The sequence below is a fragment of the Protomyctophum bolini genome (assembly GCF_963924005.1).
Source record: "Protomyctophum bolini genome assembly, chromosome: 17".
Lineage (NCBI taxonomy): Eukaryota > Metazoa > Chordata > Actinopteri > Myctophiformes > Myctophidae > Protomyctophum > Protomyctophum bolini.
Window position 1 is genome coordinate 5,860,353 of NC_137878.1, and position 24,797 is coordinate 5,885,149.

General features: G+C 45.0%; 2 protein-coding genes across 2 annotated transcripts in view; one reads left to right on the top strand and one right to left on the bottom strand.

Moving 5' to 3' along the window:
• Window positions 1–9,691, top strand: part of LOC308331563 (saxitoxin and tetrodotoxin-binding protein 1-like) — a gene marked incomplete at its 5' end in the record, with an annotated part of 11,707 nt that extends 2,016 nt beyond the window's left edge. Inside the window, 4 exons of the mRNA XM_080787047.1 lie at window positions 358–449; window positions 2,616–2,756; window positions 7,828–7,947; window positions 9,622–9,691. Coding sequence (XP_080643173.1) covers window positions 358–449; window positions 2,616–2,756; window positions 7,828–7,947; window positions 9,622–9,647 — 379 coding nt within the window. The 3' untranslated portion in view covers window positions 9,648–9,691. The remainder of the gene's footprint in view (window positions 1–357; window positions 450–2,615; window positions 2,757–7,827; window positions 7,948–9,621) is intronic.
• A 2,888-nt stretch (window positions 9,692–12,579) lies between these two features.
• The window catches only part of LOC308332245 (ankyrin repeat and IBR domain-containing protein 1-like), a 57,707-nt gene continuing 45,489 nt past the window's right edge, over window positions 12,580–24,797 (bottom strand). The window contains 3 exon segments of the mRNA XM_080788019.1: window positions 12,580–19,081; window positions 21,165–21,506; window positions 23,225–23,360. Of these exon segments, the coding sequence (XP_080644145.1) occupies window positions 17,698–19,081; window positions 21,165–21,506; window positions 23,225–23,360 (1,862 nt within the window). The 3' untranslated portion in view covers window positions 12,580–17,697.

A 24,797-nucleotide genomic window follows, 5' to 3' on the forward strand; every position in this document is an offset into this window, starting at 1 on the left:
TCTAGTCAAACATCTCCAAAGTAAACTATAGTAACTAAAGTTTTCAAATAATCGTAGTGGAGTTAAAAGTACAAAATGTTGGCGCTGAGATGTAGTGGAGGAGAAATGAAAATACTGGAAATTGGAAATACTCAAGTACAGTACTTAAGTAAAAGTACTTAGTTACTTTCCACCACTGTCACTATACTGTACTATGTACTATACTATACGGTGCATATTCATGTACAGTACATATTATATAAGTATGACAACACCACCTTCATAGTTAGTTGACGGATTGCGTGTGCATTCGTGTGCGTGTGTGTGTGCGTGTGTGCGTGTGTGCGTGTGTGTGTGTGTGTGCGTGTGTGCGTGCAGTGATGGTCGTGATGGCCGTTGTGTGAGGTACTACATGAACACCACCGTGGACACGGGAAGTGCGTTCGCCGCCCTGAATCACATCACGTACGGTAAGATATTAAAATATTATCATTATGACTCACATCATACTTACTGTAAGTTATCATTATTAAATTCAAGAACCGCTTGTCTGTCTGTCTGTCCGTCCACTTCCGCATAGAGCAAAGTGACTCCTCACAACGCCACAACGCACGGAACCTATAGCGCCGCACAGCCCTGTCCTCCAACCTCAATCTGCCCCGCATTACACACGCCAAGCATTCTAACAATCATCTTAATTAAATTAATTTGCGTCAAAAACAACTCATCTCCCCGCAAATCACGTGTCACCAGTGAAATGCATGTTGGGATGGACACTGATTAATGCTGGGACACCGCTGTTTCCGCGCAACATTCACCTCCCCTTTTCACATTTCCACACCGCCCCCCCCCCAGGCAGGCATCAGACCCACATGGGGGAAAACAACTTGGGCCCATAGCAGCCTACAGCTACTCTTGCGTCCGTCGACATAACTTCTTCTTTGGGGAAGCATCTGGCCAACACGGGGGCTGCGTGTCACAGGCACCTGAAAGGCAGCTCTGACAGTTGGACGGGGCATGTTCACGTGAACACACGCGCCGTTTCGACACCACACTGTCCCCTCCTCTACCACCTCCTTCGCCGTGCCGTACACATGGGCTACATGCACGCTGAAAGCCGCCATTGGACACTGACAACGGCAGGTTACAGCCCTGCACGCACACCCAGCGTGGCTGCGTGACACACTGAACAGCTCCATCATAACGGAATGCTTATCTGTCGGGGACTCGGGGTGGCCAAATCGAGACGTTTTCTTAACCGCCTACCGTTAACACGCAGCAACAACAACTGGGTTTAACTCCACCCGGACGGATTGCCTTGGCAACAGTTACAATACTGTGCACTTTTATATCTGTTGGATCATAACATATGAATACTAGAATCCGGGGAAGACAGATCCCGTGCCGTCGGAAAACAACACAATGACAAAAATACATAGACAGATGCAATGACCAACGCTGGCTCTAGTAGTTCACGAACGACACATTCCGAAATCACACAAAACATCTCATTCTTAACCTGATTATACAAAGTACAACTTGCTTTGCAGCCCAAAAGGCCAACCTCTGCGTTCACCGTTTAATAGCGACTTTAAGCAACGACGGATACGGCAGTCGGCTACGGCAGTCGGAAATGGATCAGTGCTCGATACATAAACCTGCTCTCCGTCGCAGCCCTTCCTACTACGGCAGAACCTATACACTTACACATAGTGTCTACAACGCCATGTCATAACCATGTTTATAGAAATTATAGCTGTCATACATTTACACCGATTGCTCCATCACCTCTCTTATGCTGTGTAATGTGTTGGCATGCTCTGAATGAAGAAATAACACTGTACTGTACTGGCTGTATTTTGCGTGTCTTAAGTACCAGGTATTATTCCCTAAAATGAGTAAACTAAAGACCTGGAGGCGTGATCAATGCCATTTGGCTATTCTGAGTAGCCAAAGAGAACTAAAGACATGTCATATTAACCATGTTTATTATAACGGTTTTAGACTAACACAGATTTCTCCAGCACCTTCCTCTTTCCACTGCTGATCATGTCCAGCGCATGTAAGAATTAAGCAATATCGGCATTCGACAAGTTATCTAATGTGTTTATAGTTGACACATGCTGCATGGACGCGTCACCATGGCAACCAATGTCCCCGTGTAGCCCGGAAGCTGTTTGCTTAACGATTTTGATAGCTACGGCATGGGCGTCATAGCCACCGTACTTCCGCGTAGCGGAGTCGTTGCTTAAAGTCCCTAATAGCTTATATCAGACGGTGAGCGGTTAGGGACCGTCTACAAAGTGCAACACCGAACGTGGAAATATTCAATAACTTCCATTTATAGGCAGAATATCACCACCAAAATTTACATCACACATCAATGGTGTACTAACGGCTAATCAAAACGAAGAATTCAGCCGTGTTTTTCTCCCAGAGCGCAGCAGACTCGGTGGCTAGGCTAGTTAGTCAGTTGGGACATTTGTGGTCCTATAGTGGCTACATCTGTCATTAAAAAATTCAGCGACAATCTTTTAAGGGTAACTGTTTAACTGCTTATACACCCTTTGTGTGTGTGTGTGTGTGTGTGTGTGTGTGTGTTTGTGTGTGTGTGTGTGTGTGTGTGTGTGTTGCAGTGAGAGAGACAGGCGGTGCGCAGACAGAGCGCAGTGACCCAGACAGAATTTTCTTCTACAAGAGCTTCTGTCCAGACTGTCTGACCATGCTGTACCAGGGACAGACCACCGGGACCCTGGGGAGATACCTGATGTTCCTCAGTAAGACTAACGCGCACACACACACACACACACACACACACACACACACACACACACACTGGACCAGGGACAGACCACCGGGACTGTAGAGACGATTTCCTATATACAGTATATATTGGTATAGGCAGCTGTCAAGGGCTGGTAGTGGTAGGTTTGTGGGTGGGAGTCTATGCTTGAGCCCGCAGTATCTTGATGCGGGTACCACTTTTTATGGTGCTTATTATTATTATTATTATTATTATTATATTGTTATGTATATCTTCTGAATGGATCTCTCAGGCTAGCACTGCTTAGGTCTTACTGTCTGACCGTGGCTTAGCCCTTAGTTCCTTAGAGCTGGCGCCAGGGCAGGACTGGGATAAAAATTCGGCCCGGGCATTTTCGCGCGAATTTGGCCCAGACCAGCCCGCCACAACCAGCGCGCAGATAGCAGAAACTATATACCGCCCCGCTCCGTCGAGGCACACACAAACAAACAAGCCCCTAATACCACCACTTTTACAGAACAACATAAATGATACAAACCAACAGACAACTAACTACACACAACCCTTTGTTGCTCTCACAAGAATGATGCTGGCAAAAGGATTCAAGATAGAAGAGGGTTTATTTGTCACTCACTGATACAGGTACAGTGAAATGATCATGATTGCACTGGCAGAATGGCAGCAAGGTAGGTACTGTAGCAGGTCACTCAAAAACACACAGGAACACACAGCCCTGTGTGAAGGACAAACAGAACATATACATATTAAGTGATTATAGAACAATATCCATGTTCATGTAATGTTCTGCAGTTATGACTAAAATAAAATGTATAATACAGTAGTTGGCCAAAGAGGAGAGTGTATTGCTCCTGCAATGATTCTGGTAAACATATGTTTTCTCGTAAAGCAGAGCAGAGCAGAGCTCAATTGTATATTGCTCTTACTTCTTACAAGAGGATTATTCTGGCTGAAACACAGAACTCTGGCAACAGACTCAAACACACTGAAACACACAGAAAGCCTGGAACCCTGTGAAAGACAGAACAACAAAACAAGTGTACGTGATTTAACTGGTTACCATTCATGTTCTGGAAGTCTTGACAAAAATAAATGTAAAATACAGTAGTTAGCCCAGGAGTAGAGTGGATTGCTCCTACATGGGCGATGCTGGATAAAGGACATCAGCAGGAAACTGCAGGTCTCTCAAAAACCACACACTGGAACCAATAGGGGGCACCAACACATCTGGACAGCAAATTACTAGGTCTCTCAAAACACTGAAACACACGGACCCCTGTGAAAGACAGACAGACAGACAGACAGACAACAATACATGTTTACATTATTTAACTGATTACCATTCATGTTCCGGACTGGAGGTCTTGACAGAAATAAATGTGTAAAACAGTAGTTAGCCCAGCTAGGGCAAGAGTAGATTATTGCTCTTACATGGATGACGCTGCACATCAGCAGGACGCTGCAGGCCTCTCAAAAATAAATCACACTGCCACACTGGAACCAACAGAGCCCTGTGAAAGACAGACAACAACACAAAGAAATGTACACGTGATTTCAGTGATTAAATAATAGTCTATACATTATTGTGGAGTCCAAACTCCATAATGTCATACATTACAGAGTAAGGATACAAACTCACTACAATACTCACTGAGTGAGGCAGGCTTGTACATGTTTACAACGTAGGATTCATGAACAGGAGGGCAGGGGACATCTACTGAGTCCTCCTCAAACAAATAGGCAGCCTGTGAGGGAGAGAGAGAGAGAGAGAGAGAGAGAGAGAGATGAGAAATGACTTGTGTCAAGTGATCACACTGCATTTAGTGCATTATCTAGTTCAATCCAAATTAAAGTGTGTCAGTCTATCCAAAGAGTGTTGGATAGATATTAGTAGAATTATGGGTAGTATAATTGCAGGAGGTTAGGGGCCATTTAAATGTGAGTATTAGATGTATCGAATCTTATCTGTATATTACTAGAATTTTTGTTGGGGCAACAGCATAGGCAACAGTGGTTAGTGTTCCGTGTAGGGAAGCCTCGGGGGTGTGGGTGATTGGGGCGATAATGTTTGTAGTAAACAAATGCATTGGCGGCGTGAGTGTGGAAGGGAGGCATTATTGGTGCCAGTGCAAAGACCATTGTTTGGCGGGTGGTGGTCAGTGTTGGCGAGGGGCGCGTTAGGAGGAGATAGCGTTGCAACACTGCGAAGGGTAAGTGTGTGACGTCACTGCCCGTGTGAGTGTGTGTGAGTGTAGTGTGTAAGATGGTGTTGTGGGCGTTGCAGTAGCGACGTAGCTGTTCGTGGCTTTGGGTGCTGGGTTGGGTACAACTTGTTGGGTACAACTTCTCTAATGTATAATAGATAGCTCACCAAGCCTCACTCTGGCCACACGTGCAGTGCACTTTAGGCTCTGTTTACATGGTGATAAGAGTAGACGGCTCAACAACAATGTTGAACAAATATTCAACATGTTCCAATAAATGGGAACATCACCCAAAGTACTGACTTTGACATTGTTTATACTCACTGAATCCAGAAATACTGCCAAGCCAATTGCCAGCAGGTCAAGAAAGAGAACTCCTCAAACTAAATGGAAGTCCTGTATATGAGAGAGAGAGAGAGAGAGAGAACATGATAAATTGAGTCACCTCATCTTCAGATATGGTTGGATTCAAAATACTACTTAACTACTACTACTAATAACAGCTATAATAATAATAATGTGTTGTTATTATTACTACTACCACAAAGTGTCTTACCCAATTAGAGGAGGAGCATTTTTGCCATCGTTTGACTCTTCTCTGCAATTCGGTCAATCACCTTGTCCGTGTCCACGTCCATGAGGACGTCCTTCTCAGTAGCCATCAACATGAGGGCCTCCAAGTGGTCCTGTGACAGTGAGCTCCTGAGTCTGCTTTTGATGAACTTCAGGGTGGAAAATGACCGTTCACAGGCCACCTGGGTGATGGACAGAGTGAGGAGGATGCAAGGCCAATTACACGGTATGAGGACTCTAGAAGGTTATACCTCATGAGTAGCTGGTAGCAACACAGTGGACAGTCTTTGCAGGGAGTGCATTTTTTGTTGACAATTTCAACCTCTATGCCACCATGATCCATCCTCCACCTCCACTGCCTCCCTAGACAGGTACTCGTCAAATTGAGAAGCTTTAAGCGTATCCCATTGTGAAGCTAAACTTTTCAGCTCACTCTGTAATCTCTCCACTGTTGTCTGTTGCCCTATGTGGTCAAACTTCAGCAAACATTTTGCTGAGCTCTTGGAGGGCAGACTGAGGGAGAGCACTTTCATTGAGCGTGTTTCATTTACTGGGGTCCAAGAATCGCCAAGTCAGCATACATCGTCCCATGAGACAGAAACCCTCTGCGGATGGTCCCAACTGCTGTGTCCATCACTGCATTATGCACATTGACTACATAGGCTTGCTCTGCATCAGACAATGCCTCATCAGGGGCCATCTCTCCAGGCATGAGTTTTTTCTTCTTCAGCCTTTTCTCCGGCAGTGCGGCCTCGACCTCCAATTCCGTTTCCTTGTCATGCTCCTCCAATTTCTTATTTGCCCATGTCACAAATGTGCCTGCAGCTGCCGTGACTGTCGTGAAGTCTCTTGACATCTCTTGCAACTTGTCCTGTACTTTGACAACCATTCTATGGGCCAGTAGGACGTCCATCCCTTTTGTTTGCAGATACATACAAGGACAGCGGTGATGTTTCCTCAAATATCGGCAGGAAGGTCTGTGCGGTGAGTACAGTCTCAAACCTGAGCAAGGCCTGCTTTAATGCGTGCAGCCACCGGTGTCGTTTGCAGTTCCTTTGTGGCTGACAACGTGAGCAGTACATCAATGAAGAGTCCACTTTCAGGCATGGCAAAGAAACCAAATACTTTCTTCAGGGCCTCGTGCTTTGCCCACCACCGTGTTTCTCCAATTAGAGAAAGCCGTCTTGTGTCGCTTGTCCTGGCTTTCATTCTCCCACTGATCCATTCGTTTATATGACTCTCTGATGAATGTCATTTAGGAGAGGAAACAGAGAGCCACTTTCAAGGACTGTCTGTGTTGTGTCAGACATCACCAGATTCAGGACATGTGCAGAGCACCACACATGTAGCTGGTTTGGGGACTGTGCGCGCAACAGGGTAGAAAAGCCTTTATATTTCCCTTGCATATTAGAGGCTTCATCTGTCGCACTGCCAATACACTTGGTAATGTCCAATTTCAATTTGTTCAGGACGTCTGTCAGCATATCGACAAAGTACTGCCCAGTAGAGTCCTTGCACTTGACCTCTGCAACGAGCCTCTCATTAACAAACATTGGTGACATATCTCAGGATAATTGAGCATTGATCCTGAGAGGTGAAAGCCTTCTACATCGGTGAGGGCGCCGTCCGTCCTGGGTTCTGCTGATGTAGATGTGTTACCAGCCATCGCCTTGTCGAAGGAATCTCCTGTTCAGCATGGACCATGTAGAGACGATTTCCTATACAGTATATATTGGTAGGCAGCTGTCAAAGTGTCCATGGAAGTGTCCATGAAAGTGTCACATGGCCATTTAATTTTCCTTCTCAAAGCTTCCTTGCATATACAGTCTGGAGAACGGAAGCTCTTTCCACGAGCACGCGATAAAGCGGATGTGCGGACACGCGCGCAGCGGCCAAAAAAAGTCCTATATTCGAAGCAAATCGGCATGTCGATTGTTGACGCTAAGATGGCTTTTATTAGTTTTGTCGTGTTAATTCCACGGGACGTTTCTGTGTTAAACTCTCTGCGCACTAATAACGCATGGATCTCCCGCTCGTATCAAGTCTTTAGGTTTAGAGTAGGTTTAAACTTTAGAGTTAACATTTTACAAATTGCATTCATTAACAACCCATCCTTAAATGATGACGTTCTTATGCATACACGTGCGTGTGTGTGTGTGTGTGTGTGTGTGTGTGTGTGTGTGTGTGTGCGTGTGTGTGTGTGTGTGTGTGTGTGTGTGTGTGTGTGTGTGTGTGTGCGCGTGTGTGTGTGTGTGCGTGTGTGTGCGTGCATGCATGCGTGCATACTAGGAAAACTAGGCACACACCAGAATGTGGAGGCGTTGACAGCTGCTCAGGAGACAAACAGGAAACAAGCTGAATGTCTGAAGTTCGGAGACAATCCTCACTTCCTCTACGATGGGAAGACTGGTACGTTGGTATTATCATAAAATATTATTATATATTATACAGGGTTCAAATTCAGAGTTGGAAATTGTGTGAAATTTGTGTACTATTTTGGAAAAACCTTTACCATATTCATGTTGCACCAGATCTAAGGGACACATATTTAGTAAAGGCACATTCAATTATCATTATTGTATTTTAATAATTGATTGGAATATCTCTCCTCTCCCAAAATGTGTCACTACCTTTTTTTTATTCCCCCCTGTACAGACCATTTTTAAGAATTTATGTAGGTGGTTCCACAATTAAATACATTTAAATTGATATGTTAACACATTCTTATGTTGAATTATTGATTCGGTAGTGACTGCACTGTTTCGGTAGTGACCACAGCATTGTAAGTTACAATGCGGTGCCATAGTCACTTAACTATTTTGCTAAATATTAACTCATAAGATGCTTTACATTTGCTCAAGCTACTACTAAACTACTAGAATTAAGTAGGCCTACATTAAAAAGCATAAACATCCAATTTTGTCACTACCGAAACAATCATGTCACTATTTATTCTTTTGCTAAATATTAACTCATAAGACTCATACTAAACTAGTAGAATTACTAGAATTAAGTACATTAAAAAGCATAAACATCCAATGTTGTCACTACCGAAACAATCATGTCACTAAGTAGTGACGAATTGTTTCGGTAGTGACAATTTTATCTAGTTTTTAGCTTAACTCTACAATGCTAGGCAAAATGTGCTAAGAAAAACAGCTTTGAACTAATACAATTTAGCAGAATTCTTTATGAGGAATTATGTGCTTCGGTAGTGACACTCCTTAAAACCACACACTGATTATCAGACTTTGGAAGACATTCATTTCAGACTGAAGTAAACTAGCTACTCATCATTTGGCCATGATGAACATGACGTCTATGTCACTTATTGGTGAAGAGTGTGGGGGAGTGGCTTAAACCAGGCTCCATCTATGGACTTAAACTCTTTCTGTTTCGGTAATGACGTGAAAACATGGGACAGCATTTTTTTTTATATAACGTTTTTTAATTTAAAAGAAATCTACAAAATCAATGTCATTATTTCAAGTTCCCTATAAAATAAATCAAATGGGCGTTGGAACAGCCACCTTCCAATAGGAAGTGACACGTAAAGGATGTTTTTTTATATATTTAATTTTATATTATCTCAATTAATGTACTGTATTGTGATTAATTAGACCTACTATGATATTGCTACAGTGAAAAGTCTGAATACTAAAATTGTTTTTTATTGTGGGAGTGCAATTTGAACCGAATCGGTAGAATGGCCCAAATATATGAATGTCAACAGTAGAGGGTATAGGCGCATGCATAAAGTGAGTTTAATGTCGTTTAACGTTGTTTAATGCAATCAGATACAGATAGGATGTCTGCAGGGTTGTCAAGGCTAGGAAGTAGTTTTTTGCCACTCAGTAGGCGTTCCCGCATGACTTCTGGGTTTGACGATGATTTCACGCGCATACTGTATATAGCCTCTATTCTATAACGAAACAAATATTCATACAATAAACTAAACTTGCTCTCGCTCTCTCTCCCCCCTCTGCCCCTCTCTCTCCCTCTCTCTCTCACCCCTCTCTCCCTCCTTGCCCACTCTCTCTCTCTCTCTCTCTCTCTCTCTCTCTCTCTCTCTCTCCTTCATAGAGTTCTGTCCAGTTAGTCCAGCTTAGTCCAGTAACAGTTACCCTGGGTAAACATAGTACCTTTCTTTTCCTTTCCAAAGATAGTTGGTTATGGCAGGCAATGGCAGCTTCGCTCCACGGGAAAAAAATAAATGTACTTTGAAAAAATAAATCCATGAATGTCTCTTTATCTATCTGTGTTGATTATTCTGTAAAAAAAAACCTACAATGCAAATTGAAACAAAATTATCGTTTTCACAAGGTATTATTATATTGCCCACAACATGTATTTCCCCTATCTCAACAAATGGTATAACAGGAGCCCTCGTACAAGGTTTATTTGACTATGCATGCACCTCTTGGTACCACAGCACCTCAAAGGCACTTAAAACAAGGCTCCAGACCTCCCAAAATAAACTGGTCAGGCTCCTACTTGGCCTCACCCCCCGAACCCACCTCACCCCTGCCCACTTTGACAGGCTGGAACAGCTTAGGGTCGATGACTGAGTACAGCATCTTGCAATGGGTCTGGTCCACAAGATCCGCTACACCACCAAGATACCCATGTCTAAATACTTCCTTAATGTTAACAAAGTCCATACCCACAACACCAGAGGGAGTGCAACAAACCATGTGCAACCCAGATTTAGCACAAACAAGGGACTAAATTCTTTCCGCTCCTATGCCACCAAAATGTGGAACGCCCTACCAACAGTCATTAAGACATGCAAATCCCTTGACTCCTTCAAAACCGCTCTCATAGGGCACCTACGGACAGCTGCAATTTGAAAATGGCCCCCGTAGAATCTGAATCCCCTCCCAGTGTAGGACAGCTGAGAGACAGATAGTGTAGGAGACAAGCAGTGTAGGACAGCTGAGAGACAGACAGGGTAGGAGAGACAGGCAGTGTAGGACAGCTGAGAGACAGACAGGGTAGGAGAGACAGGCAGTGTAGGACAGCTGAGAGGGAGACAGGGTAAAAAGGCAGACAGAGTAGACAGATACAGTAAGAGAGAAATAAATAGACACCATCTTGACACCCGTACGATGTGATATTATACCATATAGGTCAGGGGTTTTCAACCAGTGGTCCGGGGACCACCAGTGGTCCTTGAGGGGGTTCCAGGTGGTCCCCACCTAGAGTTGGTAACCCAAATGGGCCCTTATAGATCTTTAACGAGAGCGTAAAGTGAATTTTACGCTCTCAAGAGTTAAATTGTTACATACCTGCATTAGGCTACTTATAGTAATTTACAAATAGTCTACTCTACACAACTAGAGCATGTGAAATAATTGTCATTTTGATCAGCATTTGCCTTATCTCTCCTATGGTAGGCTACCACATCAATACAGCATGGAATTGTGGGCAAGATTGTATCCACAACAAGATATTCTTTCGTTTTGGGCAAAATCTCATCAAATGGTGCATGGTCCTTGGTTTAACCCATTCTGGGCGGGAACCCCTTTTGGTGTTTTAAGCGTTATGTTACACTTTAGCTATTGCAAAATAGCAGATCTACAAGCTCATAGCGCGGCACCGAGTGCAGCGCTACGAGCTTGTATAGGCTCTGCTATTTTTTATTTTTTTTTAATCGTGAAAATGTGGCGCAAATCTTTGAATATATGTTATTTCAGAGTATTTACAGATGAAATAGTGAAACACCTGTATTTCAGAAAACTGTCAGGATTTAGAAGACATTTTTAAAAATGTCAACGTCATGCCTAAATGGCTTAAATAATGGGCCTCGATATGAAAAGGGTTGAAAACCACTGCCAAAGTGGAAGGCTGCATGTGGTTGCAAATCAGCAGGGGGGCATACTTTTTTTTCCAAAGGCGGCTTTAATTTTTCAAACCCGAATAGGCGACTAAAAAAAATAGTCGCCTAACAATAGGCGATTTTTTCAAACCCGAATAGGCGACTAAAAAAATTGTCGCCTATTAACAAAGTGACGCTCGAAAAAGGCTACAAGTAAGGCTACAATTATGCAGCAGCACCAACAACAAACAAAGAAATAAAAAATATCTTGAGCATTATAATGTCTTCTGCATGCATATATTACCTTGCATTTCTATTAACTATTCAATTAATTCGAACATGCCATGTATATATTTACAATAATCACGGAGAACTTATAGATTTAACATTTGTAAAACATTAAGAATATTATTCTATTATATATAGAATTGGGCGACATGAAATAGACTAGAGTCTATTCAAGAGACACATTTTAATAACAGCAGTCTCTGTATGCAGATTAAAATGCACATTCTTCATGTCTTCACCACATTGTGTCTTAAAGGATGTTGTAGGACTTTGCTGTACTAGGATGTGTATACCGTACCATAGAAACATGTAAAATAGTACAGTAGCTATAGGATGCTATTAATATTCATACATAATATTATTATTATGATCAGTATATATATATATATACTGTATATCAACTCACCTGGTTGAGGAGAGAAGAGACACTATCAGGAAGGAGATGTTTTGCGCACACACGCACACGCACACACACACACACACACACACACGCACACACGCACACACACACACACACACACACACACACACACACACACACACAACAAAGCTGTACTGTTTGTCTGACCATCATTTCAGTGAACAGGTGTGTTGATTCAAAAGAAGGAACACAGTATAAGATTACTAAATATTATATATATATATATATATATATATATATATATATATATATATACATATATATTACAGGCTTTACAATAAATAACCACTCCCAAGCTTACAATGCTACACTTTTCAATAATGTTTTTTCATTTTATTTTGTGTTTTTATTTTTATTTTTTCATCGAGAGTAAACTTTGCACTTGACACTTTTTTCATTGACAGCATCGACCACACATCAAACACCACCGCGCTCTGTTGTCATGGACTGATTGGGAATGTATCGAGTTTAAACGGAGAAAGTGCAATTTACCTTTTCTGAAATCTTATGGTCATTGGTGTATGGATTGTAGCAGTATATATATATATATATATATATATATATATATATATATATATATAAAGAAAGGTTTGAGTACAAAATGACAGCTAGAGCGCCGTTGCTTAAAGCAATAATAAACAAACAGAACTCAGAAGTCCTCTATGATCTGTACATCTTCTCAAAGACCTCCTTTCCGCATGCGAACCCAATGGGTTCAGTTCTTCTTGGTGAGCCATGAGCTCCAAAATTGGTAGGAAAAACTAGACCTATATTAGATTGTTTATAGGATCAATACAAGTAAATGTATACATGGTAATAACCCTTCCACAGTAGTAGCTTTGTCATGTTTTCGATTTTCAAATTCTCCTTACCTAATCTGCATATTTAAAAATGTAAAATTTGTAATACAATAAATCATTGTCCTCGTGTACAGTAAGTACACAATTGGGGAAGTGTCATGGTGATAACAATCTTAATATAGGTACGGTTTTGCTACACTCAATTCATAATTAACGTTCCAATTTCGGAGCTATATATGGCTCATGGACTAAGAACCACAAAGAACTGAACCGGTTCCCATTGGGGAACCAACCGGTGGGAACGGGGCCTGTCAGTATTCAAACAGTGCTCTAACAGATAATGAACGTTGCGGGTGTCGCAAAAAAAGGAAAACGTTACAAGATTCACACATCAGTGATTCAATTGTGCCACCGCAGAACGCACCGTAACATGAGAACACGACGCTATTTCACGTGATCAAGCATGGGTTTGATGAGTCTTTTTTTTAGAAGGGACGATTCCTCGTTATTTCAAGGTGGCAGTTGGCCATGACCCTGCATGCCTGCTCTCCTGCTGTTCCTCTCTTCCACACTTTGAACACTGTTTATGCCGGTAATATGTGGACACTGCATGCGGGCTCACTTCCTTCCTGGACTACAATTCCCATAATGCGTTGGTGCAGCTGCTCCTCCTTGTGGATATAGGGGAGGAGGGGCTGTCTTACTGAGACAACATGTAGTCCAGGAAGTAAAGTGAGCCCAGCTGTCCGTGACATATCATGGCATTTCACGACGCATTTCACAAAAATGGGAATGGTGACCGTTTATGATTGCACGTCAAACTTAGAGATATTCTGCTCTGCCGACTTTAACGAGAGTACGACGGGAGGGACACCGACAGCTGTAGCGAATGAACGTCCGCCTCCGAATGAAGCCGCCTCCCCCCCCCCCGAGTATATAATAATAGAGACGGCACCCGGAGGAAAACCCTGAGGTGAAATGAACATAGTGGCCCGAATTTGGTATTTCAGAGCTGTGCCAATTCCGGTCCGTTGTCTGTCATTGCTGCACGTGACGTTCATGATGACACGTGAACGCTCTTTCGTACGTGAACGCGTGCAACAAAATGTGTTCAATGCCAAAATGCTGCGTTCAAGTTCAGGAGACTTTGGGGTAAACAAAGCAGTTCTCCTGAACGCTGCCTTCCGGGCATGGCATGGCATGGAAAGGAGAGGAGCGGCATTTGAGATAATCCTGCGGGCATCCTTGACATGAAAAGAAAAAAAAGCTGTCAGGATTCAGAAGACATTTTGTAGAATCTTGTCTCCGCTCATTATAATGGCCGTTCATGCAGAGTGGCGACATCAACTTTAGCTAATCATTAATTGGCTACTCGTTCCAACATTTTAGAGATAGAGCTGTCTTTTGATCAGTCAGTTTATTGAACGGAGGTATAGGAAATAATCGTGTGTGCGCGAGCGTGTGCGTGTGTGTGTGTGTGTGTGTGTGTGTGCGTGCATGCGGTGGGGGGGTGTTGGTAACAGTCACACCAAAGTGGGCTAGTATTCAGCTGTTCCTCATTCGTCGTTTCCAGAAGAGAAACTCCAGGAAACCTTTGAGTTTTGGTACAAAAATGTAACACAATTAATAATAAATATACTCAGCAATAGATGAAAACTATTTAAAGAAATACAAAATAAAGGCACACTGACCTAAAAAAAAAGAGAGAAAAAAATAAGTGATATCAACCGTCAGGGAAAACCAAAGTTATTATCAATCCGCTATCGATCAAAAACACACTCCCTTCAGTAGTGGAATAGATATGATATATATATATATATATATATATATATATACAATAAAAAATAAACATGGTAAAAAGAAAGTCCATTAAAAGTAAAATATAAAAGTATTAGTGTCAAAACATACTTGGCACGACAAAAAGCCACCCTGAATCATGTTAACATCTAGAATGTTCCTTCCGTCGGTAAGAATTGACCCCTAAATGGTAACGAATGGTCCAAATCATCCCTTTGAAGGAATTAAAGGAACACTAAGGATTTGTGTAAAAACGAACCCGAAGGACAACATTGTGTTTCAACAACAGTGGTTTCTCAACCTGTGGGGCGGCCCACTGGTGGGCCGCGAGGGTACTGCGAGTGGGGCCCCAAATAACTGGCAAAAGCAACAACGATTTAAATCAGAATATAAATATAATGTAAAACATGAAATAAATAAATGAAACCCTTGAGAGAGGGGGAGAGAGAGAGAGAGAGATTGCTTTTTTTTTGTAGTAAAGAATACTAGGTGAGATTATAGTCTGGCCCCCGCTACATGGGTTGTGATTGGATACACCTGTCACCACTGTCACCAATCAGGAACCAGTATATGGGGAGTTGTATCACCGGCAGGGTGAGGGCAGGTTCCTGCACACAGAGAGAGATTCCAGGCTAATATCTATACGCAGTGATAATAGTCTGTCTGTCTGGCCAGGCCAGGCCAGGCTACAGCGACTGGGCCAGGAAAACGGAAAGCCACTTGTCCAGCAGCCATTGGTGGACTGAGGGGGGTCCATCATTCTAGCAGCCAATCAGGCTGAACTATAGGCGTTTAAATAAGGTCTTGGGTTTTCTCCGTCAAAACGGTTGCTATAGTCGGAACTCGGCCGCGGTCAGCTGTTTGGTCGTTAATGTCTACAAAGCGGCCCTCCGTCCACACACTCCTCCCAACGTGTGTCACCTCCCTCGGAAAGGGAGGTGACACACTTGACTACAAATGGACGTCATTCTGAAACTGCGCTAAGTCAGGGCCGACGGTTGGTCTGTATCCCAGCATCCCCAACGATAGGCCAGCTCACATCACATGACACGCCATGAGCCGCTGTGATTGGACACAAACACACACACACACACACACACACACATGGCCTTCCAGGGCGGGCTCATACTTCTTTGTCATAATTAAAGGCGCTAGAGTGCCACGCAGATGAGGCAGATTTTACTCTGAAAAGCCCCGCCCTCCTCAGGATGTTCCGACGCAAAATGAAAGCCTGGGTACCGAGGCTAGGTTAGGTCAGAAATGAAGACGGAACATTGCCGTTTTGGTCAAAACCATGGAGAAGAATAATAATTTAAATGTGTTTGATATCATTAAAAAGGACCTAAAGTCGTGTACACATACACACGTTTGATTAGAAAAGACGGGTATACACGTCCTTAGCACAATTAGTGTTAACCCATTCTGAACGGGAACCCCTTTTGGTGTTTTCTGTTATGCTTTATGTTATGCTTTAGCTATTGAACAATAGCAGATCTACAAGCTCATAGCGTGGCACTGAGTGCCGCGCTATGTATGATCTTGTAGATCTATTGCTATTTGTCAGAGCGAAAGTTTTTAACTCAAATCTTTGCTTCCAGGGGGTCCCTGGAACAACATATTTTCAGATGGGGGTCGGTGGCGAAATTCATATAATTCTTGGGGTCCTTGACATGAAAAACCTTGAAAACCACTGATACAGAAACATAGGGTTTTTCAGAAAACTATCAGGATTTAGAAGGCATTTGTAGAATCGTCCTCAGGTCTAAATGGGTTAAGAGACGTGTCACCGTGTGAGAAGTGTCCGGCTACACCACAGCCCTCGTGTCGCGGTCAACAAGGTGCGGTCCCACACCAAAATGTCTCCCCCTCAGCGGTCCAACACCAAAATGTCTCCCCCTCAGCGGTCAAACACCGAAGTGTCTCCCCCTCAGCGGTCCAACACCAAAATGTCTCCCCTCAGCGGTCCCACATCAAAATGTCTCCCCTCAGCGGTCCCACACCAAAATGTCTCCCCTCAGAGGTCCCACACCAAAATGTCTCCCCTCAGCGGTCCCACATCAAAATGTCTCCCCTCAGCGGTCCCACATCAAAATGTCTCCCCTCAGCGGTCCCACACCAAAATGTCTCCCCTCAGCGGTCCCACACCAAAATGTCTCCCCTCAGAGGTCCCACACCAAAATGTCTCCCCTCAGCGGTCCCACACCAACATGTCTCCCCCTCAGCGGTCCCACACCAAAATGTCTCCCCTCAGTGGTCCCACACCAAAATGTCTCCCCTCAGCAGTCCAACACCTAAATATCTCCCTTCAGCGGTCCCACACCAAAATGTCTCCCCCTCAGTGGTCCAACACCCCAAACCACAGGAGGCCAGTGAAAGAAACTCCCCCCCAATAAATCAGAAAAAAAAAAAAACGTAGTGATAATCGTTAAATATGCAGGTGTGGTAGCAGTAGTTTTCCATTGGTGCACTCTCTCTCAGTTTTGACAACTCTTTAGTTTTTCTTTCGTTTTTTTGTAATTGTCAAAGCGCTTTTTTCCCCCTTCTGTTCAGTACACCGCTCAATGACATCATCATTAGTGGACGAAGCGCCTTGCGGTCACGTCTCTCTTAACCGAAATGTACTCTTTGATGTTTCACCTCTCACTCCCAACCTGGCAACCTCACACTCTTTTTTCACTTCTCACTCCCAACCTGGCAACCTCACACTCTGTTTTCACCTCTCACTCCCAACCTGGCAACCTCACACTCTGTTTTCACCTCTCACTCCCAACCTGGCAACCTCCCCAGTCTGTTTCACCTCTCACTAACCCAACAACCACCCATCCATCTTCAACCGCTTATCTGTAGTCGGGTCGCCGGGGTCTCACTCCCAACCTCACAGTCTGCCCACAAATATACCCACTTAATTATTTCATTTGCTCCGCTCCATCCCCGCTCTCTCTCTCCTTCTTTTTCTCTCTCTCGCTCTCTCTCTCTATGTCTCCCCCCCTCTCTCTCTCTCTATCTCTCTCTCTCTCCCTCCTGTTGACTTGCGATCACACCAAATGTACTTGCTCCACCCACTCCTCCTCCTCCTCCTCCTCCTCCTCTGGTGATTGGTCCAGGTCCAGCTGGGGGGCGTGGTGGTGGTGGTGGGGGCGGCGGTGGTGGCGTGTGTCGGAGGCGTGTGCGTCTCCCTCGCGGCGTGCGAGCGGGAGCGCGGCGGGAGGCGCCCGCGGGAGGAGCAGGAGGGGCGTGGTCGTCCAGACGACCGCGTCCGCACAGCGCTCCAGCTCCTCCTCCAGCTCCTCCTCTAGCTCCTCCTCTTCCTCCTCCTCCTCCTCCTCCTCCTCCTCCTCGCGCTCCAGCAGCGGCGGAGGAGGAGGAGCCTCCAAGGTACTGGGTTGGGCTCCGACGGGGTCCCCCTCCTCCTCCCCCCCCCCGGGGACCGCGGCCAGGCTCGCGGGGAGCGCGGCGTCGACCGCGTCCGGGGACGACGACCGGCGGCTCTGCGCGGCGCCCGGCGGCTCCGGGACCGGGACCGGCGCCGGGCTCCGGTGGGTTCGGTCAACGATGTCGTGGACCAGCGCCAGGCTGTCGGGGCTGTTCTGGGCGTTGATGTTCTGGCTGAACCAGGCCATGATGTTGTCCAGCAGCTGGGCGCTGGGCTCCAGGCTCTGGGGGTCGCTGGGAGTGAAGGCTCCGCCCGGGGGGACCACCGGAGACACCAGCACCTCCTCCTCCTCCTCGTCCTCCCGAGGGTCCGGGAGACACAGCTGGGTGGGAGGCGGGCGGGGGGGGAGGAGGAGGAGGAGGAGGGCTGGGGAGGAGGAGGAGGAGGGGGCGTGAGGAGGAGGAGTGTGTCGCGGCGTGGCGTCACGAGAGCCGGCGGGTCGGCGGTGGCGGTGGTGGTGGGCGGTGCCGCCGGCGGCCAGGGGGCGGTCCTCGGCGTACGGACCCGCGGGGGCGGGATTCGAGTCCGTGCCGCCGCTTTCCAGTGTGTGGCGGTGGCGGTGGTGGTGGGCGGCGGCGCACGGTTCCACCCCTCCTCCTCGGACTAGGCAAGAGGTCGAGCGGCGGCGAGTCTGCTCGGGGCTGTCGCAGCCGACGGCCTCCGTGTGGTCCAGAGAGCGCTGGCCCGTCAGCGCTGCGGGGCCCGGGTCTAGGCCGGGGACCGGGCCCAGGTCTAGGTCTAGGTCAGGGCCCAGGCCCAGGTCTAGGTCTAGGTCAGGGCCCAGGTCTAGGCCGGGGTCCGGGACCGGGCCCAGGTCTAGGTCAGGGCCCAGGTCTAGGCCGGGGTCCGGGCCGAGGCCCAGGTCTAGGTCTAGGTCTAGGTCAGGGCCCAGGTCCAGATCCAGGCCCGGGCTGGGGTCCGGCTCCACGGTGTTGTAGGGACCCTGGTCATAGGCGGGGTGCTGCAGGCAGGGCCGTCCGGCAGGCCTGTCACGATGACAAAATGTACAATTTATAGGCATTTTAAGCGGACGCTCTTAATCCAGTGCCCCGGGAACAACACATGGTAATAATACATCAAATACATGGAAATAATAGTCATCAAGGATCATAAGGAAACTAATCGGGATTAGCTTCGGGGTGATAAAGTGTCTGTCTGTCTGTCTGTCTGTATGTAACATCCGTCTAACAGTAGAATATCTGTACAATGCAACTATGCGACATACATGTAAGTTGATCCTTTGCATACGCCTGTAAGGTCGTCGAGGCTAGGGCTAGGGCAAGTGCTACGGGCTAAGATGGAGTCTGAAGAGGTGAGGTTTTGAGAGTCCAGCGGAAGATTGGGAGTGAGGCTGCCGTTCTGATTGTAGTGGGAAGAGTTCATCCCATAGTTTTGGAGCCAGGAGGGAGAAGAGCCTGGGACGTGTGGAGCGATTACAAAACGATTACAAAATGTAAGTTGATTTAATTTAGCATTGAACGTTGGGAATGTGTATTTCTGTTGCAGATATGACAAATAACTTAATATAGGCTACAAAGAAATCACTGGCACATTATTTTATTTATTTTTTATAAAAATAAAAATAAATGTACAAAAAATGTACAAAATAACAGAATGAGTTGACCTGCCATTTCTAGGCCACACAAATCAGACACGGTGTCCTTTTTGGGGAATATTAAAGGACCACTTCACCACTTTTCAACCTATCATCATATAATAGGTCCTCACTAATAATCATGAAAAAATGGTGCAATGTTTTTATACTCGGTCTGTGTCTCATAGGAGGGCTGAAACCGTCTTCCAGTGACATCATCGATGGGGAATACAAGCTAAAAACAACTGCAGGCTTTCTAGTCCTGAAAAGTTGCAATGCGAAAATGGAAATGAAAATCTAAATAGTTTTGTAAAAAAAGAATGTTTAAAAAATAATCTGCCTAATGATGATGTCACTGAAGGCGGTTTCTAAACTGCCCACAGCCGTCCTATGAGACACAGACTGAATAGAAAAAAAAATCATGCCATTTCTTCATGATTATTAGCGAGGACCTATTATATGAAGATAGGTTTAAAAGTGGTGAAGTGGTCCTTTAAAAAAAAAAAAGCTGTCCAGCAGTCCAAATATTATTAAATAAAAATTCAGAGGCAAAGTGATGTCGGCAAGGTAAATGTAGGCCTCTATGAAAACACTACAGTACCATTGAAGTGAATTAAATAGAATAACATTCGATTGTGGGTTAATAAATATAGGCCATAGGAGGTTAAAAGGGAGGCTATTGTGCAGTCAACGTTACCAATACAAGCTAGTTAATTCAGCATTCTTTAAGATTAAACAGGGGGTCCTTGACATGAAAAAATGACCAGACGTCAGTGTTGATTCCGTCGACTATAAAACTAAGACGAAAAATGTTCGTCGACTACCTTTTTTTCCACTGACGAAAACTAAATGGAAACTAAATGAAAACTAAGCTATGATGACTAAAACTAAATATACTGACAATTTCGTCAACAAATAAAAACTGTGTTGTTAGGAAGGGACTATAGTGGACAAGAGATCCAGTATAAGTCATTTTACAGTTGGTTGCATGCTGAGAATAGCCGATCTACAAGCTCACAACGTGTCGCGCTTGCGACGCGCTGCGAGTCGTCATTACGACGGCAAAAGAAAGGCCCGCCCCAAAATACATTTTAGTCGACAAAAATCAACTGTAGATTTAGTCGACTAAAATCTCATGACATTTAGTCGACTGAAACTCGACTAAACACTAAAACATTCGCGGGTGACTAAAATATGACTAAAACTATTATTTATTTATTTTTGTTTTGTATTTATTATTGTCAAATCATTTCGTGATAAGATTTAGTTTGTATTTGTGCTGCCAGGGGGATGTGGGTGGGGGAAAAAAATATATATGTCAATTGTTGAAAATACTTATGTGTACTGTAAAGAAAATGAATAAACATATGTTTAAAAAATATATATATATGACTAAAACTAAATGAAAACCATTCAAGAGACTATACGACTAAAACAAAATGTGCGTATATATATATATATATATATATATATACCGTCCGGGGTGGTCCTCGGGGGGCTCGTAGCGTCCAGCGTGGTGGTGGTGCTGGTCCTCGGGGGGGTCGTAGGGCGTGGTGATGTCGCCCAGCCTCATCAGGCTGTCGCCCAGCTTCAGCAGCTCCGCCGTGAGGGAGGGGGGAGGGGGCGGGGGCGCCGAGTCCGTCCGGGCCGGGGGGCGGGGGGGCTCCAGGGAGGGGGAGGGGGAGGAGGAGGAGGGGCGCCTGGCCCCCGAGGCACCGGGGGAGGGGGAGGAGGGGTCTCCGGCGACGATGCCGCCCGGGTCCGCCGATCTGTCGCTCGCTCTCTCAGGCTCCGGCCTCCCTCCGTCTCTGCAGGGGCTGGTGGTGTCACCGTGTGGCAACGTTTTAAAACGTTAAGCGTGAGTGACGTGTTTTGGTTTAAAGGTAGAGTAAGTGTTTCACTCAAAAAAACCTTATGTTTTGTTTTTTTAGCTGTGCGACCTAAGCCTTCGTCCAATCAGGATAGAGAGTTAAAAAAACGAAACCTAAGGTTTTTTGACCCCCCAGGGGTTAACTGGGGGACAGGGAGGAACTCCTTATATGGTCAGCACACTCTATAGTAGAGAGGATTATCACAACAAAACAAAAAAAATAAGTGATATTTGAATTAAGTGAAATCACTTACTCTACCTTTAAACAAAAAAAATTTTTGTTTAGCCCTGTTAAGGCCCAGCGTTGCTTTTCGGTAACCTTTTTTTTATTTTAATTCGTTACTTCATTATTATTATTTTTGTTCTGTTCTTTTTTCCACCTAAACGTCATCGTTGATGTTCATCGCAATGCCGTTGCTCATGATATTTGTATATAAATACCCCCCACAGAGGCTGAAATTAACACAAATTAACTGGACAATTTTTAACATTTTTTAACATTTGACCTTTAACCCTAATAAAAGTAAGTAAAATAAAGTAATACATGTTTTTTGTTATCATTAGAATGTCTAGAACATGTTTTATTCATTATTGTGAAAGATATCCCCCAAATGTAAATTATTAATTTATTATTATATAATTATTATAAATGTGCATAACACTTTCATCAAACTTTTTTTTTTTTTTACATAAGTCCTAGTAGTACAAAGTAGTAGTAAGGTTGAAATCTCTTTTTTGCAAGTAGAAATATATCCGGGTCTTACAGGGTTAAAGGTTAAATCACTATATTGTGACAGTAATCATTGCTATAGAGTGGGTGTTCAGTAACAGTGTTAAATAGCTCTATATTGTGACAGTAATCATTGCTATAGAGTGGGTGTTCAGTAACAGTGTTAAATAGCTCTATATTGTGACAGTAATCATCGCTATAGAGTGTGTGTGTGTTCAGGAACAGTGTTAAATAGTGATATAGTGTGACAGTAATCATTGCTATAGAGTGTGTGTTCAGTAACAGTGTTAAATAGCTCTATATTGTGACAGTAATCATTGCTATAGAGTGGGTGTTCAGTAACAGTGTTAAATAGCTCTATATTGTGACAGTAATCATTGCTATAGACTAGAGTGTGTGTTCAGTAACAGTGTTAAATAGCTCTATATTGTGACAGTAATCATTGCTATAGTGTGTGTGTTCAGTAACAGTGTTAAATAGCTCTATATTGTGACAGTAATCATTGCTATAGAGTGTGTTCAGAAACAGTGTTAAATAGCTTTATATTGTGACAGTAATCATTGTTATAGACTAGTGTGTGTTCAGTAACGGTGTTAAATAGCTCTATATTGTGACAGTAATCATTGCTATAGTGTGTGTTCAGTAACAGTGTTACCGGTATATACGGTAACAGTGTAATATACGGTAATATACAGGTGTGATGGTACAATTCGGGAGTTTACCGGGAGTTTGTCGGAAAGTTTAACGGGAGCTTCCTGTAATATACACATCCGTATTCCACGCGCATTTCTGCGCAGTGTATAGTTTTGCTAATCTCCAACAAATCTTGAACAGAAACACACAGTGACCCCCGACTATATACCCGTCCTATAGTTTGACAGTCCTTTGTGTGTCATTGTAATAATGGATGTTAAAAAAACGGCGCCAGGGCCTACCCGTCCCCGTCTGCGTCCGTCTCCCTGTCGCGCCGGGACTCCTGCAGGGACAGCTGGATGGCCAGCAGGATGTTTGGGTCGTCCTCGTCCAGCGAGGCCAGCGCTCGCCTGCGTCCCTCGCCCCGCTCCACGCCTTCTGGAATGATCACACACACACACACACACACTAGGTGTTCACACAGGAAGCTACAAGTCAACACACAGCACTGTGTTCGCACGGGCAGCTATACACCACAGCACACGACACTGTGTTCACACGGGCAGCTACACAACAGCACACAACACTGTGTTCACACGGGCAGCTACACAACAGCACACAACACTGTGTTCACACGGGCAGCTACACAACAGCACACAACACTGTGTTCACACGGGCAGCTACACAACAGCACACAACACTGTGTTCACACGGGCAGCTACACAACAGCACACAACACTGTGTTCACACGGGCAGCTACACAACAGCACACAACACTGTGTTCACACGGGCAGCTACACAACAGCACACAACACTGTGTTCACACGGGCAGCTACACAACAGCACACAACACTGTGTTCACACGGGCAGCTACACCACAGCACACAACACTGTTCGCACGGGCAGCTACACAACAGCACACAACACTGTGTTCACACGGGCAGCTACACAACACTGTGTTCACACGGGCAGCTACACAACAGCACACAACACTGTGTTCACACGGGCAGCTACACAACAGCACACGACACTGTGTTCGCACAGGCGGCTACACAACACTGTGTTCACACAGGCGGCTCAGTTGATCGCCCTGCGTCTACAACATAATGGACATACTATCCTACTATAAATCTCTGTCTGCGTGCGTGTGTGTGTGTGTGTGTGTGTACGGTTGTAATGCACGTATCCGTAACTCGAGAACCGTTCGACCCACCGACTTCACATTCGACACACACATTCCACAGCCCCCACAGGGCGTGCAGTGCCCGGTATCGAGTCGGTCGGACCCCACGGTTCTCCAGAACTACCACAGAAGGCTCTGGTCAGGCTCTGCCTGCAGTGGGCCTAATGAGGCCAACTCCTTTCACCTGTGCAATTTCCAGCCTCTGCCTCAGCCAATTGAGGCTCAACCAATCAGGTTCTGCCAGTGGGCCGAATTGATTGACTGAAGTACACAGTTAAAACGGGTGCTATATGACAACGTATATCATTAGGTTCCCAAGTTGCATCGTTCCCAAGTAGGCCGGTGGCCTGACGATCAGAAATCAGCCAGAGAGTGATCGACGTTTGCGCTACTCTATGCCAAATTGAAGTGGACTCGGTCCCAGACTTTTTTTTTTTTCTCCCTGGAAATAAAAACGTCTGGATTTCCGAGGCTAGTGTACCTGGGCTGTCGGCTCTCCTGACGGTCACTGGCCTTTTGTTGTTGTTGACTATGGAATCGGGCATTTCCCGTCAGTGTGTGTGTGTGTGTGTGTGTGTGTGTGTGTTGGTTGGTTGGTTGGTCGGGGCGAGAGAGCACGTAAACATCCCCATCAGGTGACATCATCAGGGATGGAGCACGCCAGAGTAAATCTAGTAAGAGACATGACGACA